General features: G+C 37.5%; 1 protein-coding gene across 1 annotated transcript in view; it reads right to left on the reverse strand.

The window, feature by feature from the left end:
* Positions 1–393: 393 nt before the first annotated feature.
* LOC150089299 (non-canonical pre-mRNAs endonuclease FASTKD5, mitochondrial-like) overlaps positions 394–15,859 on the reverse strand; it is a 237,230-nt gene continuing 221,764 nt past the window's right edge. The window contains exon 7 of the mRNA XM_090368479.1: positions 394–499. Coding sequence (XP_090224605.1) covers positions 491–499 — 9 coding nt within the window. The 3' untranslated portion in view covers positions 394–490. The remainder of the gene's footprint in view (positions 500–15,859) is intronic.

The raw sequence follows: 15,859 nt of genomic DNA on the forward strand, positions 1-15,859 counted from the left end.
TTTTTTTTATTATTATTATTTAATAATATTAAAAGTTCATGGAAATTCACAGCCATAAGTATCTTGACAAGAGAGACAAGGAAACAGCTTAACCACAACTGCTTACACATGTGTAAGCAGATGTGGTTAAGCTGACCTAACTAGAATGGCCTAACTAGGCACATTCCTGGGCATCAACTCTTTTGGCCAGTATTCTTGATTTTGGAAGAAAAATAAGTTTATGCCCTAAAAGGTGATTTGGCAGATATGACATTAATTCAATCAAAATTTTCACCCACATATGTTAATGCTAGTTTTATGAATCAAACTTATATTTGAATTCAATAAAAACAGAGTTCATCATAATCACCAGCTAATTTATTTAGGGAGAACTGGGGGGGGGGGGGAGTTTTAGTATTATGCTAAAGATAAACCAAAAATGTGGTTAAGAAACACAACCAAGAAATCTCTAACAGTTCCTCTCCGCCATGAAAATAAAATTCTTCTATCCTTAGATATCCTAAATGCAGAAAAAAAAAAAAAAAAATTTTGAATAAGTCACACAAAAGTAGGTAAACAAAAATTTACTCATATTAACTAGTATAGAAGATCAGAACTTTTGTAAAGAAGAAAATGGACCAAGCCAAACTTGTACAGGAAACAGTTTTGATACCATATACAAATTTGTATATATATATATATAAGCTAAGTTAAAATAGGATATTGCTAGTAGCATGGCAAACCAGTAGAGTGAAAATGAACTGAACAAAATAAAATAACAATAACAGAAAAATATGTGGGGGGGATAAAGAAGAAAAGGGAAGTGTTGAAGCAATGTTCCTGAAATAATTTAGAAATTTAGTGGCGCCCCGTCGATGGCTCCCGTTTCCGAATTATGTGAAATCTCACTAAGATGGAAATATAAACTAACAACATTAATAAAATAAAATAGCCTGACCATTATGCCCCATCTCGACAGAGGACCACGTGGCCAATAATAGTTAGGGAATCACTGCATTTCGAAGGCTGAACAAATCCATGTAACGACGGAATGATACTAAGAACAAACCACCAATGCAATAGATTTGCATAGCAGTGGTCCTTATGCAGCAAAAAATAATAAAACAGAAAGCCTAGTACTCGCATGGACAAACCACACCACTGACAAAACAATAGTTGAACTGAAAATATACAGAAACAAATTAGGCTACAGATGGCAGTACAAATGCAGCGTTAGCACATCGTAACGCTACCTCCAATTAAATAGGATCAAATTAATCCACATATGTGGATTAATTTGATCCACATATGTGGATCAAATTAATCCACATATGTGGATTAATTTGATCCTATTTAATTTAATAGCTTAACAAACTATTTAATTGTTGGATATAATACGCTAAATTAAAATAGAATATTGCCAGTAGCATGGCAAACCAGTAGAGTGAAAATGAACTGAACCAAATAAAATAACAATAACATGGGGGGGAGGGTAAACAAGAAAAGGGTAGTGTTGAAGCAACATTCCTGAAATAATTTAGAAATTTAGTGGCGCCCCCTCGAAGGCACCCGTTTCCAAATTACATGAAATCTCACTAAGGTGGAAACATAAACTAACAACATTACACACCGATGTCTATTTTATTTTATTAACTGAAAATAAAATAAAATAAAATAGACATTCGCGGTTTGATCTTAGTATCATTCCGTCGTTGCATGGATTTGTTTAGTGTTCGAAACGCAGTGATTCCCTGACTGTTATTGGCCTCGTGGTCCTCTGTAGAGATGGGGCATAATGGTCAGGCTATTTTATTTCTGCTTTTCCTATTATTTTTCTTATTTATTTTAATATATGATTTTTATTTCTCTATTTAATTTTTGGATTAATTTGATCATATACATATATACAGGGTGTCTCAAAAATATTGGTACAAACGTTTAGGGGAGGTAGGTAACATCTAAAGGAATGTGAATCGCATAGGAACCCATAACTGGAAACGTCACGGGAAAGTAGTAGCAAAACACAAGAAGCAGAAATGACACAAGACAGTAATTAGTGGCAAACATTTATTTGATGTAATATTAACAATGGAGTACGAGATGGATGCATTTCATGATGTTACAACAGATGCTTGAAGGTTCCACCATGAGACGCGATGTGTGCGTGACACCGACGCAGCATGGATTGGCAGACATGGTCGAACACACCTGGAGTTTCTTTGACAATAGCAGCAGCGCAGCCAAGTTTCACCACGGGATCCATTTCCGTCTCCACAGGCGCTTCATACACGATAGATTTGAGGGCCCCCACAGAAAGAAATCAAGGCGGGCAAACATGCACCTAGTGTATGGATTAGCAGAGGGCAATGGACGAGGCGCTCAATGAATTTATGGATAACGCTTCCCAGACAGACATGTACCGGACCACCGTTTGTTTGTGCGTGTGCATCAAAATCTGTGCGATTATGGGTCATTTAGAGGTAACAGGAGTAGTGCGGGGAGACCACGGCCGACACGAACTCCTGCCATGGAAGAAAATATGTTGAATGCCGTCCAGAATAATCCTACTACCAGCACACGTGCCGTTGCCTCTGCCTTAGGAGTGCCTCGTTGCAGTGTACAGCGTGTCTGGCACGACGATTGCTTACACCCCCCCTTTCATTTCCAAAGGGTTCAGTTACTGCTCCCCCGAGATCATCATGCACAGTGGTTTCTCCAAGAAAGTGTTCAAGACTTGAATTTTCCAGCCTATGTTTTGTTCACGGATGAGGCTTATTTCACTCGGGAAAGCTTATTCAATCAGCACAATGCTCATGTGTGGGCTATCGACAACCCACACTGTGTGCATCCCCCATGCGGCACAACATTGCTTTCCAATAAATGTGTGGGCAGGTATGGTCGGTGACTGCTTAGTCGGCCCATACCTGTTACCATCCCGCACGAACTCGGCTAAATATCGGATCTTTCTTGAACAAGTTCTACCAGGGTTACTTGACGATGTTCCAGCAAATGTGAGACGCAACATTTCGTTTCAACATGACGGAGCGCCTGCCCATTATGGAAGGTGTGTTCGTGACCATTTGAGCAGGAATTTTGGGCGTTGATGGATTGGCCGTGGTGGACTCGTTTGGAATCCAACAACTCTTGGATTGCTGCAAGGGAGCCTTTCCAATGGTGTCCATTTTCATTTTGCTCTTTCAGGTAAAGCACCTTTTTACATTTTTAGTATTGCATATTGCCTGCCTTTGTCTCATTGCATAAGATCCCAGACAAAGCCAAGGATAGCGCAGGGCTACAGAAATAATGTAGATACAGCAATAATCAGCATCTGTTGATGTTTACAACCATCTAAACAGAACTAATTAAGGGTGAGCATTGTTTTCCTTCTCCCACATAGTGATAACAGCTGAAGCCAGCAGCACACCCATTGAAAAAATATTTAGTGTATGTCTAAAAACTGATATTCTTACAATTAAATGTGATCAGTTTTTTGCAGGCTGCTGCACCACCTTGAATATTAAAAAACTTAGCAAAGTAAAGAAACAAAATTTCATTTGCCTTTCGTGTGTAAAACTACAGGGCAGCTTGAAAGAATCAACTGTTTTGCAATTTTATTTGAAGTAATGGAAACCCCCCTCTCTTTCGGCAAGGTTGCAGACCAAAGCAACTCCCTCATACTGGAAGCCTGAATTCAAAACATTCTCGGTTGTGATGCCCCCAGAAAATTCCGGGCTTGGAAAAGTGACGTCTCCCATAAGGCAGCATGCTGAAACATCACCTGTAGTTACAGTTACTAAAAATAGAGTCAATACTCTAGGAAGTTTTTATTATTATCAATTTATTTCTTTGTTGAGGAGACACCTCTGGGACAGCCATTGGCTAGAAGGGTATGAGTCACACCTTAGAACCCTTCTAGCCATGAAGTAGACCCCATGAGCAAAAGGTTACAAAGTCCATGGGACGTTCATCCTGAAAGAATGAATACAGTATTTTGAAATACACGTGTAATTATGATTTTTTATTAGAATATTTCAAATTCTGACATCTAGAATAATGAGTTGGTATAGTTAAAAGGGATAAAAATTAAATGCAATCTTGAGCTATACTGTGGACTAAAGTTGCACAAGACAATAGTTGTTGCAAATACTCGCAATCTGTAGGTGTTGCGGTTACAGAGCTTTCCAGTTCAACTCTTAATTGATTGAAGAGTTCTATCATGTTTGCTGGAAAAAAGCGACTTAGGCTGTCCAGGTTTTTTTAAGTTGCTTTGAAGAGGATGTCTTGTTTCAGCATTTCTCGATGAGAGTGAAACAAGCCATCAATACTGGGAGCATCTAATCTTCCTGTTAGCAATTGGGCTAATGTGAAAATGTTTCTTGTGTTAATTGTCTGTTTTCAGGGAGGAATACTAAGATTGGAAAGTAGGAATGCTCTAGAGACAGTAAATAGGTGATTCAAAATCCTGTTCAGCCATCTCAAAAGCCAGTATTCAATACTTAGGAAAGCTTTCAGGTTGCTTGGTAGGGGCAGAGGACCAAATCTGTGAAGCATACAGTGGGATGGGAAGTATACATTTCAAGATATATACTTTTTAACACGATCTGTGTTTCTAATGCCAATTAACTTCTGTTTGGAAGCCCAGAGTGCTGCATATGTTTTTGCTTAGATGTAATCAAAGTGTTCAGAAAATGTTAATCCCTCATCCCATTTTAGGCCAAGGTCTACATGCAATTTAACTTTTGGAACTTTGCATCTGCTTACCAGCATCGAGATATTGTTCCCCCTCTTTTTCTTTGTAATTGTCATATGGGAAGATTTGTTGGGTTCGAACGTAGTGTAATACAGTTGAGATAATACTCCAGTTCATTTATTGTGTTATTGGCTTGTTGATTTGTTTTTTTAACTTGTTGTAGATCTCTAGATTTGACGGAAGAATTTCAGGTCATCAGCATATGTAATAAAGTTGTCCTTATGGGATGCAAAAAAATGGTTCCAGAGCTGCAGCAAATAAAAGTGAGGAGAGAAAGCCTCGGTGTGAAATGGATAATGAGCAATAAAATTGTCATAGGAGATAATGAAACGTCTTTTCTTCAGAATGTTACATAAAATTTTCAGGAGATTGCCTTGTATTTTGACAGTATGATAAAATTTGTTCCAGAGCCGTTATTGATATAGTGTCAAAAGCTGCAGATATATTTGCATTTGGTATTGTTGTACAGTATATGGCACCTTTAAATTTTGCATTTTTATATTCACTTCCGAAAGAACCGCATGTGGAATTACAGAGAATCAATGTAATTATAACTAACTCGGGTTATGGGTACACAAGGAATTCATTTTATTTACACTGCTTTGGGGGGGGAGAAGAGACTGATCATTAACAGTATACAAAGAATGCGATTTCCCAACTTAAATCGCCACATATAAGCACTCAATTTGAGAGAGAAGACAATGACAATTTCAGACAAAAGTATATTTTTGCATTGGATGATTTAAAAAATTTTACTTAAGGAATTCACAAGAGGTAAATGAAATCTTTCAGTTTCTCAATATAATAAAGATCACAGAGTTTCATATTTGGAGCCATAAGACATAACACTATCTTTTTCATGCTAAATTAATGTTAACTGCCCATTCACAAATGTCTACCACATCCGTGAATGTGCTTGTTATTTAATTATTAATTAAATTTAATTATTAAATTTCATAATTTATTAAATTATTAATATTTTAATAATTTAATAATTTAAATTATTAATATTTTAAATGAGAATTATAAAAATACAACAGTGTTAACACAATGTTAATATCCCAAAGTATATAAGCCATATATTAAAACAAATCACTGTAGTTGTTTATTATGCATAATTGTACTTAATTTTACTTACCTTATAAAGAGAGAGAATTGCCATAATTTGGGATATTATTTGCTGTTTAATACTTGTAATCCATGCAAAAAAAAAAAAAAAAGATGACATTTCTCTCTTTTAACATGATTGGTTATTTACTTCATAATTTAGTCCAAATACCTAACTAGCAAATTACCTAGCTATAATTTTAACTAATAACCACTCTGGAATTGCTTTAGAACAGATGAACTGATAACCACTTTGGCATTGCTTTAGAACAGATGAGAGTGAAGAAACTGCCAGGTATGTGGAAACCTGTAAAAATATCTGGTTATCTGGAACTAAATCTATTTTTGGGTGTATAAGGCCAAAATTTATAGTGAATATAAGTTATATTGAAACCATACTATAATCACTACCACATGATACTGCTATGTAAGTAAATCACAGTTTCTGATTTTTATACAGGGGGTACTCCTTCCCTCCCATATTTTGCTAGTAACGAATCAATAAGGGATATAAAGGTTATCATGGAGGAAATAGTAACACCCCCCACACACACATAAAAATCAGAAACTGAGATTCACTTAGTTGTCATAACTGCATTCAAATGATTTATCATATAAATTTATATCCCTTTCTGATTCATTAATGGCAAGATATGAAGGAAACAGTATTCTCACCTATATTACTCCCTTGTATAAAAATCAGAAACTTTTTGTGACTTGTACACACTGAATATAGTTAGACAATTAAATGATGCTGTCATTACCTGGATGATAACATATTTAAAGTAATCCCACTGACAAGTTTGACATTGCAACAATAATGTAAGGTGCACTGATACACCCCAGTTATATCAAGTATGCCCTATGTTTTGTGCATGAATAAATACACCAAATTAATCAGAAAATCACAAAATAATGCTATACTACTAAATTTAAATCAAAAGTTTTAGAAAAACAATAATTTCAAATCAATAAATAAGAAAAATCCACTTAGCGGCTTTGAACACGTCTTGCCCCTACTAGCCTCATCAGCAGACTAGGAATTCTGTCAGCTGATTAGGAATCAGACTATTGGATAAGAAGAGAAACATATGGATTAGGCAGCAAACACAAGCAAAGGACATTCTTATTAAAACTAAAGAACTGAAATGGACTTGGGCAGGACACATAGCTCGAAGACATAATGATATATGGACTAAGGAAATAACAGAATGGTACTCTCTTGGGTACCATTCCGTTAAAAGAAAACCTGAAGACAACAACAGAGATGGATAGATGAAATTCAAGAGTTCATGGGTAGTGAATGGATGGCCATTACACAAAACAGAAGGAACTGAAAAGTTGCTGGAGAGGCCTTCATCCTGCAGTGAATTGGAATTGGCTGATGATGACATATCACATACTTATATAATACATATAAATGTCACAAATGATGCCAAATGATTCAGCACAAAAATTCATAAATGAAAAAGTTCAATATAATCTTTCTTTGTTACATATTTTGTTTCATTGCCACTACATTAGTAGTGGCAATGAAACAAAATATGTAATACTAACAAGTGTAATTAAACAACAGGATTGACACTGGTACTGTTATTTCTGGTGCAAGGGTTACCAGGACCATATTGCACCTATCAATGAGATGGAGGTCAGTCATGGTAACTGTAAGCAGTCAGAGACAACCATACAGCTGTATCCATTTTAGGAAGCAGAAAAATTCTGGCAGATTTGCATCACTGCCTATGATATGATGGTGTTAAAGGTTCTTAAAAATTTCATAGAAAACTGAATGAGGCTTTTCGGGCATGAGTGTATACTGTACAATCAATGAGAATGTGCTTGATTGCGAGAAGAGAGTTGCAGTGTGTGCACTTCGGACGATCATTTCCTGTGAGAAGATAAATATAGGTGAGCTGACTGTGTTCAATTTGAACTCCGTACAGAAAGCCCTCTTCCTTTCTGTTTACACAGAAACTGGAAGCCAATAACTGTGGTTCAGATTTTATTTGAAGGAGCTTGTTATTCAGTTGAGCTTGCCAGAGAAGTGTCCATTGTTCCTTACATATATTTCTTATGTAGGATCTGTAGTCAATATATGAAATGTAATAATCTGGCAATGATATGTTGAATGAATGTCTGGCTGCACAATCTGCTTTTTCATTCCCTGATATCCCAGTGTGGCCTGGGATCCAGCAAAAGATGACTACTTGCTGGTGATCATGGATATGTATCAGCTGATTTTTATGGTTTTTATTAAAAGATGCATTGGTGAGGAGGAATTTTGCAAGGCTAAAAGTGCACTCTGCAAGTCTGCATATATTACACTTTTTTTGAATGGACAGATGGAGAATATTTTCTAAGGCAAGCTTGATGAGCACATAATTCAGCTCTATAACTGCTGCATTCAGTGGAAAGTGAAACAGAGATGGTGTTATAGGGAAAGACAGCAACAGCACTGACTCCACTCTCCAACTTTGGGAGTAAGGCACCAGTGTATACTTTTATAAAATGTGAGTAATTTTGTGTGTGAGCAGTATGTAGTTGCTGTATATTGGTATTTGCAAGAGAATGCTTTGTCCAGTTTAGGAAATAGCTGTCACAAGATGGTTTTATAGAAAACCATGTAGGATCCGAAACTGTTTGGATCTAGGACTTTGTCAAGATATTCCAAGTATGTGATAATGCCTACAATGTGATGCCAGTAGGCTAAGCTACTCTATGTTTATTTCTATAGAACATACTTAATGATCTGTGGATCATTAAGTATTGGCCTAATGAGTTAAGTAGGTACCTCCTTGAAGCCCATGAACCTCCTCTCAGCCTCTCTTGAGGCTGAGAGGAGGTTCATGGGCTTCAAAATAAAGATTTTGTATTGGTGAGGTTCTGGAAGCACCTATGGCAATCCTGAGGGCAGAGTGTTGAACAGGGGCAAGCTGTGCTAGCACACTTTCCCTAGCTGAATCATACACTGGAGCACCATAATCAAGGCGAGGTCTGATTAGGGCTGTGTACAAGTGAAGTAAGGTGTAGCGATCTGCATACCCATGATGTACAAGAGATAACTCTTATTAAGTTCATTTTTGCTGACAAGCAGTCCATAGATGTTTGATGTATTCTGAGAAGTTCAATTTATCATCAAAAATCAGACCGAGGAGACGAACGTGGTTCACAACAGTGATAAGATGATTTCTCTGGATCTGCATGCATCTGTCGTTTGTTGCAAAAATGAATGGCACTTGATTTCTAATGAGACAGTCAGTAACCATTCTGTGCCATCCAAAGCTCAATATTATTGAGGTTTGCAGCTGCCTCTCAATAAAGCTCATGTTCTGTAAACTGCAAGATCATCAGCATAAAGGTATGAATTGACAGTGGGGAATATTTTTGGTTATTTATTCTTTATTCTTATTGCAAATAAGGTTGCACTGAGAACAGAGCCCTGAGGGACTCCTTCTCCTTGTATATATGTTTGCGAAAAGACTTGCCGAAAAGGCCTTCTTTTTGTTGAAGCATACCATGGCTAGATATTTATTTTGGATAAACACATTCCTGATATTCATTTCAGCTTTGATTGTGAGACAGGGATGATTGTTTTTTTCAGAAACCAAATTGATTATTGGAGATATTTTGGGAGTCGAGGTACCATGTCAGTCAACGGTGTATTATTTTTTCTACGGTTTTACTTAAGCAGCTGGTGAGAGAAATGGATCTATAATTATTAGGAATAGAGAGGTCTTTCCCTGGCTTGGGTATTGGCAGTACAAAAGAGTGATGCCAGGAACTCGGGAATGAATGTTCCATGAAGATGGGGTTGTAGGTCAGCAGCAGAGATAGTGATTTATTGTCTAGGTGTTGTAGCCTTGTGTAGTATATTCCATCGAGGCCAGCAGCACTGTTCTTTGCGGTGGATAGAGCTTCTTGTAGTTCTAACATAGTAAGTGGTTGATTGTACAGCAGAGAGGATGTGGTTCTGAAATTCAGATGGGATTTTTCTGCTAAAGCCTTAGTCTTTTCAAATGATGGATCATATTCCATTGAGTCAGACAACTGTGAAAATACCGTCCCAGGGCATTTTCAATCTCTGCAGGAGTAGACAGCTCCAGCCCATTGTGGGGGAGAACAATAGAGGAAATTTTCCATTTAGTTGCCTTATTTTTTACCATATAATTGTTACGCCAGTATATGCCAGTATATGCAAAACATTGCAGTTGCGAATCAGACCCAAGAGTCTCTTTTTGCTTTCTTCCTAGTATTACGGGCTTAGCTCTAAGTTTCATGTAGTTTACAAGATTGATGGTGGTAGGATGTTTGCTGAATAAATTCCACAGAGGTATTTTTTTTCTTTTTTTGCATTCTTTACAATCCTCGTTCCTCCAATAATTTATGGTTCTACAGATGCTTGACTGTGATTGCAGGATGGCAGTAGATGCGGCTTCTAGAATCTGTTTTGTAATATGGTTGGCAACTGTCTCAATTGGATAAGATTCAATGATCTGATTGTTGAAGGATACACGGGAAGTGTACCAATATATCTCGGAAAATTTTTATTTTGTGCAGATTTCTGAAGTTATGTTGTGGGAGGTTTGAATTTTACAGATTATTGGGTAGTGGTCACTGTTGAATAGATCATTCAGAGCTGTCCACTCAATACTAGGAAAGAGGATTGGAGAGCAGATAGAGAGATCTATTGCAGAGACTGTTACTTTTGGGAGGTGGAAGTAAGTTGGTGAACCGGTTTTTAATATGGTTAGATTCTGTCTGTCGACGAGCATTTCAATGAGTTGTCCTCATCCATCTACATTGGGAGATCCCCAAAATAGATGGTGTCCACTGAAGTCACCCAATAAACAAAGGGGTTGACAACTGCAGAATGAGATCTTCAAGTTCATGAAGGATACAAGGATGACTGGGTGGCATGTAGATAGAAACAAGTGTTAGGGTAATGCCAACCACTATTCATGTGGCAACAGCAGTTTGTAATGGAATGCATTAGAAGAGGCATATAATGCAAGAAAGCAAGCAAGCTTATATAGCATTAACCAAATGAAAAAAATAATAATAAATAAATAAAAACTTCCCATTTCACCCATCCATTCACTCCAAATGCTTGTCAAGTTTTGCCCTGAACTTATTTAAGTTGTCGACCTCAACTACGACAGATGGAAGTTTGTTACAACTATCAAACTTCCAACTGCGTTTACAAGAAACTTGTAAGTATATGAGTATGGTTACCCCTCCATGAGCATTATTTGGAACAGATCTGTCTTGCCAAAAGAGAGTATAATTTTTTATTTAGAGAGACACCTGAGGTGTTAAATATGCCTCCTGTAAGCAGATTCCAACTGGATTGTCATTGTGGATGTCATCGATATTGTTGTGAAAGCTCTGCAGTTTCATTGGATAATCTTTTTCGTTGTTTGGATTTAAATGGAGAAGCTGTATCTGTCTGCTTTTTGGAAGTCTGTTTCATGCAGTCAATTTTCATTTTTTCTCTCTTTCAAAAAACAGGTCTTGCAGCTATTTCAGTCTTCTGGATTGGTTTCAGTTTCCTCTTGACTGCAGGTCTCACTTGTATCCATAAGGAAAGATTCAGCATGCTGTTTGTTAACAGGATCAGAGTTTTCTGTTTAAACAGGTCTTATGGGAGTTGTATGGCAAAAGGTGGTATTATGACTGATGTGTTACTAGATCTATTTGAAGGCTGTTGTTTTGAGGATTTAGGTACGGAAGAGAGTAACAATCGAACCCCATTCATGCTTGGCAGAATTGATGTATCAGTCTGAACTGATATTGAATGAAATCTTTGAGCAGCATCAGCATAGGTATATCTTGGCATCTGTTGCTATAACTGTTTTCTTGCTTCTGGATTTCTTTGTGTTTTCACTGGTCACATGTTTTAGAGAATGCATGTGATTGCCTTTAATTTAGGGCAAAGTGAGGACTGCGATTTACAATTAGCCTGGGCATGCTCCTTCAATCCACAGTTCGGGCATACTGCATCACCTCGACTTTCACCTCAGTTTGGTGTACTATTTAGTAAACCAAACCTACCTTCATTTGGTACACCAAACCTACCTACATACTATTTAGTACACCAAACCTAAATGTCAGTATGATGCTGTGTGTTGGAATAAGTTCACCATCTTTCTTCAGCATAATTTTATTCACTTCTGTGACCTTCTTATCCTGCAAATCATTGACAATTTCCTTCTCTGAGACATTCATTAGGTCCCAATCTGAGATGACAGCTTTGGAGGTATTGATCCTACAGTCAATATGTGATAGCTTAATTGGAATTCCACCAAATGTGGTGAGTTTGACAAGGGACTCTGAGTGTTTGGAGCTTGTAGTCTCAACCAACAGGTCGCCAGATTTAAAATGATGCACCATTCTCGGGAAACGTGTTACATTTTCCACACATTTCTGTATAAAAAATGGAGAAAGATTTCCTATGGCCTGGTTCATTAAGGAATGTAGGATCGGGAAACTTGGATGTTCTACTCTGGAAGCATCCGTCTTCGGTCTCTTGGTTGCATCATCATCAGGTTGGTGCAAATCCACTGAATTTGGATTTGCTGTCTGGATAGGGAAAAAGTTTTTGAAATCCATGGCTCCTCTTGGCCCTGGGGATTTGCTTTATTGTCCAGGTTTCTGGCCTCACCACGGGGAGGCTTGGCAAGGTTACCAAGCGGCAGAAAAAGAAACAGAAAGATGGTTTTCCTTTCTGGGCCTTTGCCTACTTTTTGAAGTGCAAAAGAATTACTCTGATATACAAATCAAGAAAACAGTGTTTGAAACTAAAAATAGAAACTGTACACTTAAATGCTCTTTATAGAAATCCCTTTCAGGAATAGAATTGCTTGGCCGCCACGGAACACTTTGCAGCTGGGGCCAACAGGAAATTTAAAACAAGTAGTCTGTTATAGACTTCAGCCTATAACAAACTAACTGTCAGCCTGAAAACAGCTTATAACAAGTAGTTTGATCCCAGATGAAGATTAGATTATGATTTTATTGGCGCATTAGCATCTAAGGCTATTATGTGCCAGGAGATAATTATATCAGTTAAAAAATAGATAGATAAATAAATTCTGGTAACTTTTGAAAAAAGGTTACCTCGTCCCAAATCATATACTGGTAAAAAGCAGTATATGCATTAAAATATATATATATATATTTCAGGATTTTATATACATTTATAGAAATTAATATGGTGTAAAAATTTAAAAACAGCAGACATTGTCAGTCGGATAAAATCTGACTGAGTGTATACGGCTCAGTCAGATGGTTAAAAACGATAAGACGTATATTGCTAAAATCTGGACAGTCGATTAAAATGTGTCTAATTGATAAAACTGTATCGCAGGACTCACACATAGGAGGATCATCAGCCCACAGCAAATACAAATGTGTCAAATTACTATGTCCTATGTGGATCCAGGCAAGAACAACTTCCTCCTTACGATTCCTGCACAGACTACACTGCCACAGTTCAAATAGAGGCTTTATAGGATATAATTTGTTCATAATCTGTTTATTCCATGAATCCTGCCATTGGGAGTGTATCTTCTGGTGTATTATTTGGCTGTAGTCTGTATAGGGGACTGACAGGCAGTAATTATTATTGGGAATTGCTGATTTGGCTGCGGTGTCAGGCAAATCATTCCACCCCCCCCCAGATGAAGAACAAGTAGTAAGAATGCTTCAAATTAAAGTATTTTATAGAAATGAAAGCACAAGAAGAGTTTGCAATTGGATTCTATTTACAGCAGTCTACTGTTGTGACAGACAATTCTGAGCACATATAGGGTATTTCCAGCCATGATCACAGGGCAATGGATGCTGAATTTTACCTATTAATGAACCATTTAAACTTTCAGTCTATAAATGATTGATTTCACTGATCAACAAATTTTCAATTTTTTTTTGTTTCTTTGGTGAAAGTATTTTCCTGTATTTTGCATGTGTACAGTTGAGAAAGTGGCATTAAAAACAATCATTTTACAAAAGTTTTGAAAATACCTGCTATTGTCTTATATTCTATAAAATACACTACCCACCATACTGTTTTAATACATCTTAAATTGAAAACATGTTATATTATTTAAATTATACAAAAATTTGCAAAATTGTTTTGTAAAATTTTCGTTATTTTGTAAAAAAAATTTTACACAAAATGTATAATAAATTACACTGATCAGCAAAATATATAAAATCACTTGATTCACAATTTACACTTCTACACCGGTTGTAGAAGAAGTGTAAAAAAAGCATCTTCACCTTTGAGGATTCAGTCTACCAACAAGTGCATGGCACTGCCATGGGTGCCCCTGTCAGCTCCATAGTAGCCAACATCGCCATGGAAGATTTAGAGGAGCAGATACACCTGACCCCACCTGTACCTATTACAACATGGTGCAGATACGTTGATGATATTTTCATTGTAATACCACATGGCTCTGAAACAGCATTACTAGAATACCTTAATTCTCTATCTAATTTCATACAGTTTACTCTAAAGTTAGAAATCAACAAGGCGTTCCCGTTCCTGGATGTCTTAGTGCAACGCGTAGGCACACGTCTAGAGACTTCGGTATACCGTAAACCTATGTGGTGCAGACAATTTACAAACTACAGATCTAGCCATGTACCCAGTCATCTCAACAGCACTGCCTGCACCCCTACTTTTTGAAGCCCGCACCCCTATTCTCAAGAGCTTGGAGCCATTCCAGCACTGATGCAATCAGATGCTACGAGATTTCCCGTGTGAGGACAGACCTGACCAGATGTGGATATCCATTCCATGTGCTAGACAGATGCCTATTACAAGCACAAGAACTCGCATCCCACACAAGAGAGTATACAATCCGCCTCTACATTTCCTACTATCCAGGCGTGTCAGGTCGGATCTCAAAAATCCTCAGAAATTACATCAAATGCATACAGTTACCCTGCAGAAACCTATGTTCGCTTGTCTCCAGTGTGAAGACCCCTGTCACACCTCTCTTACGCAGCAATGTAATATACCGCATTACCGGCAGAGACTGTAACAGCTGCTATATAGGTGAGACATCAAGATGTCTTCAAGATTGCATTATCCGGCTTGCCGAAACTGACCAGTCCGCAGTTGCAGAACATTTTTGGGCCACCAACCACGATCTCGATCCCAAACGTCACTTCGAAATAGTGGACCACTCACGACACTTTCGCCACCGCGCATGGCTAGAGTCCAATATATTAAACAATCTGAAGGCCATAAACTGCTGCAAAGGCATGAGAATGCACCCCATCCTGGAGACAACCATTCTACACCTCAACAAATGTTGGAGTAAAACAGCGCATGTCCGTGCGACAACAATAGGAAACCAGCTTGAATAACGTGACTTCACTCTCAGCTCACTGCACGCATAACTATATCAGTTGTATTCAATTTTCAATCTATTAGTTGACAAAGAGACTCGTCAGCCTCGAAATCTTCTGCAGTATATTTGTGTTATTAAATACATTCACTAGGTTATACTGTATTTCTTTCTTAACTTTCCAGTTCCTTCTGTTTTGTGCAATGGCCATCCATTTACTACCCAAAAACTCATGAATTTCCTCTACCCATCACCGCTGTTGTCTTCCAGGTTTTCTTCTAGCTCCTCTTGGGTACCATTCTGTTATTTTCTTAGTCCATCTGTCATCATGTCTTCGAGCTATGTGTCCTGCCCAAGACCATTTTAGTTCTTTAGTTTTGATAATAATGTCCTTTACTTGAGTTTGCTGCCTAATCCATGTGTTTCTCTTCTTATCTAACAGTCTGATTCCCAATATAATTCGTTACATTCTTCGCTGTGTAGTTCTCACCTACCATTCCATTCTTTTGGTGAGTGCCCAAGTTTCACTTCCATAAGTCACACTGGTTCATAATTTTATATTTCAGACAAACTGGGATATTGCTCTTCAGTATGTGACTATATTTCCTGAATGCTATCCATCCAAAATTTCTTCTTCTCTTGACTTCCAGCCATTTATCATTAT

The sequence above is a fragment of the Mastigoproctus giganteus genome, chromosome 2, assembly GCF_048544385.1.
Source record: "Mastigoproctus giganteus isolate SK-2022 chromosome 2, ASM4854438v1, whole genome shotgun sequence".
Lineage (NCBI taxonomy): Eukaryota > Metazoa > Arthropoda > Arachnida > Uropygi > Thelyphonidae > Mastigoproctus > Mastigoproctus giganteus.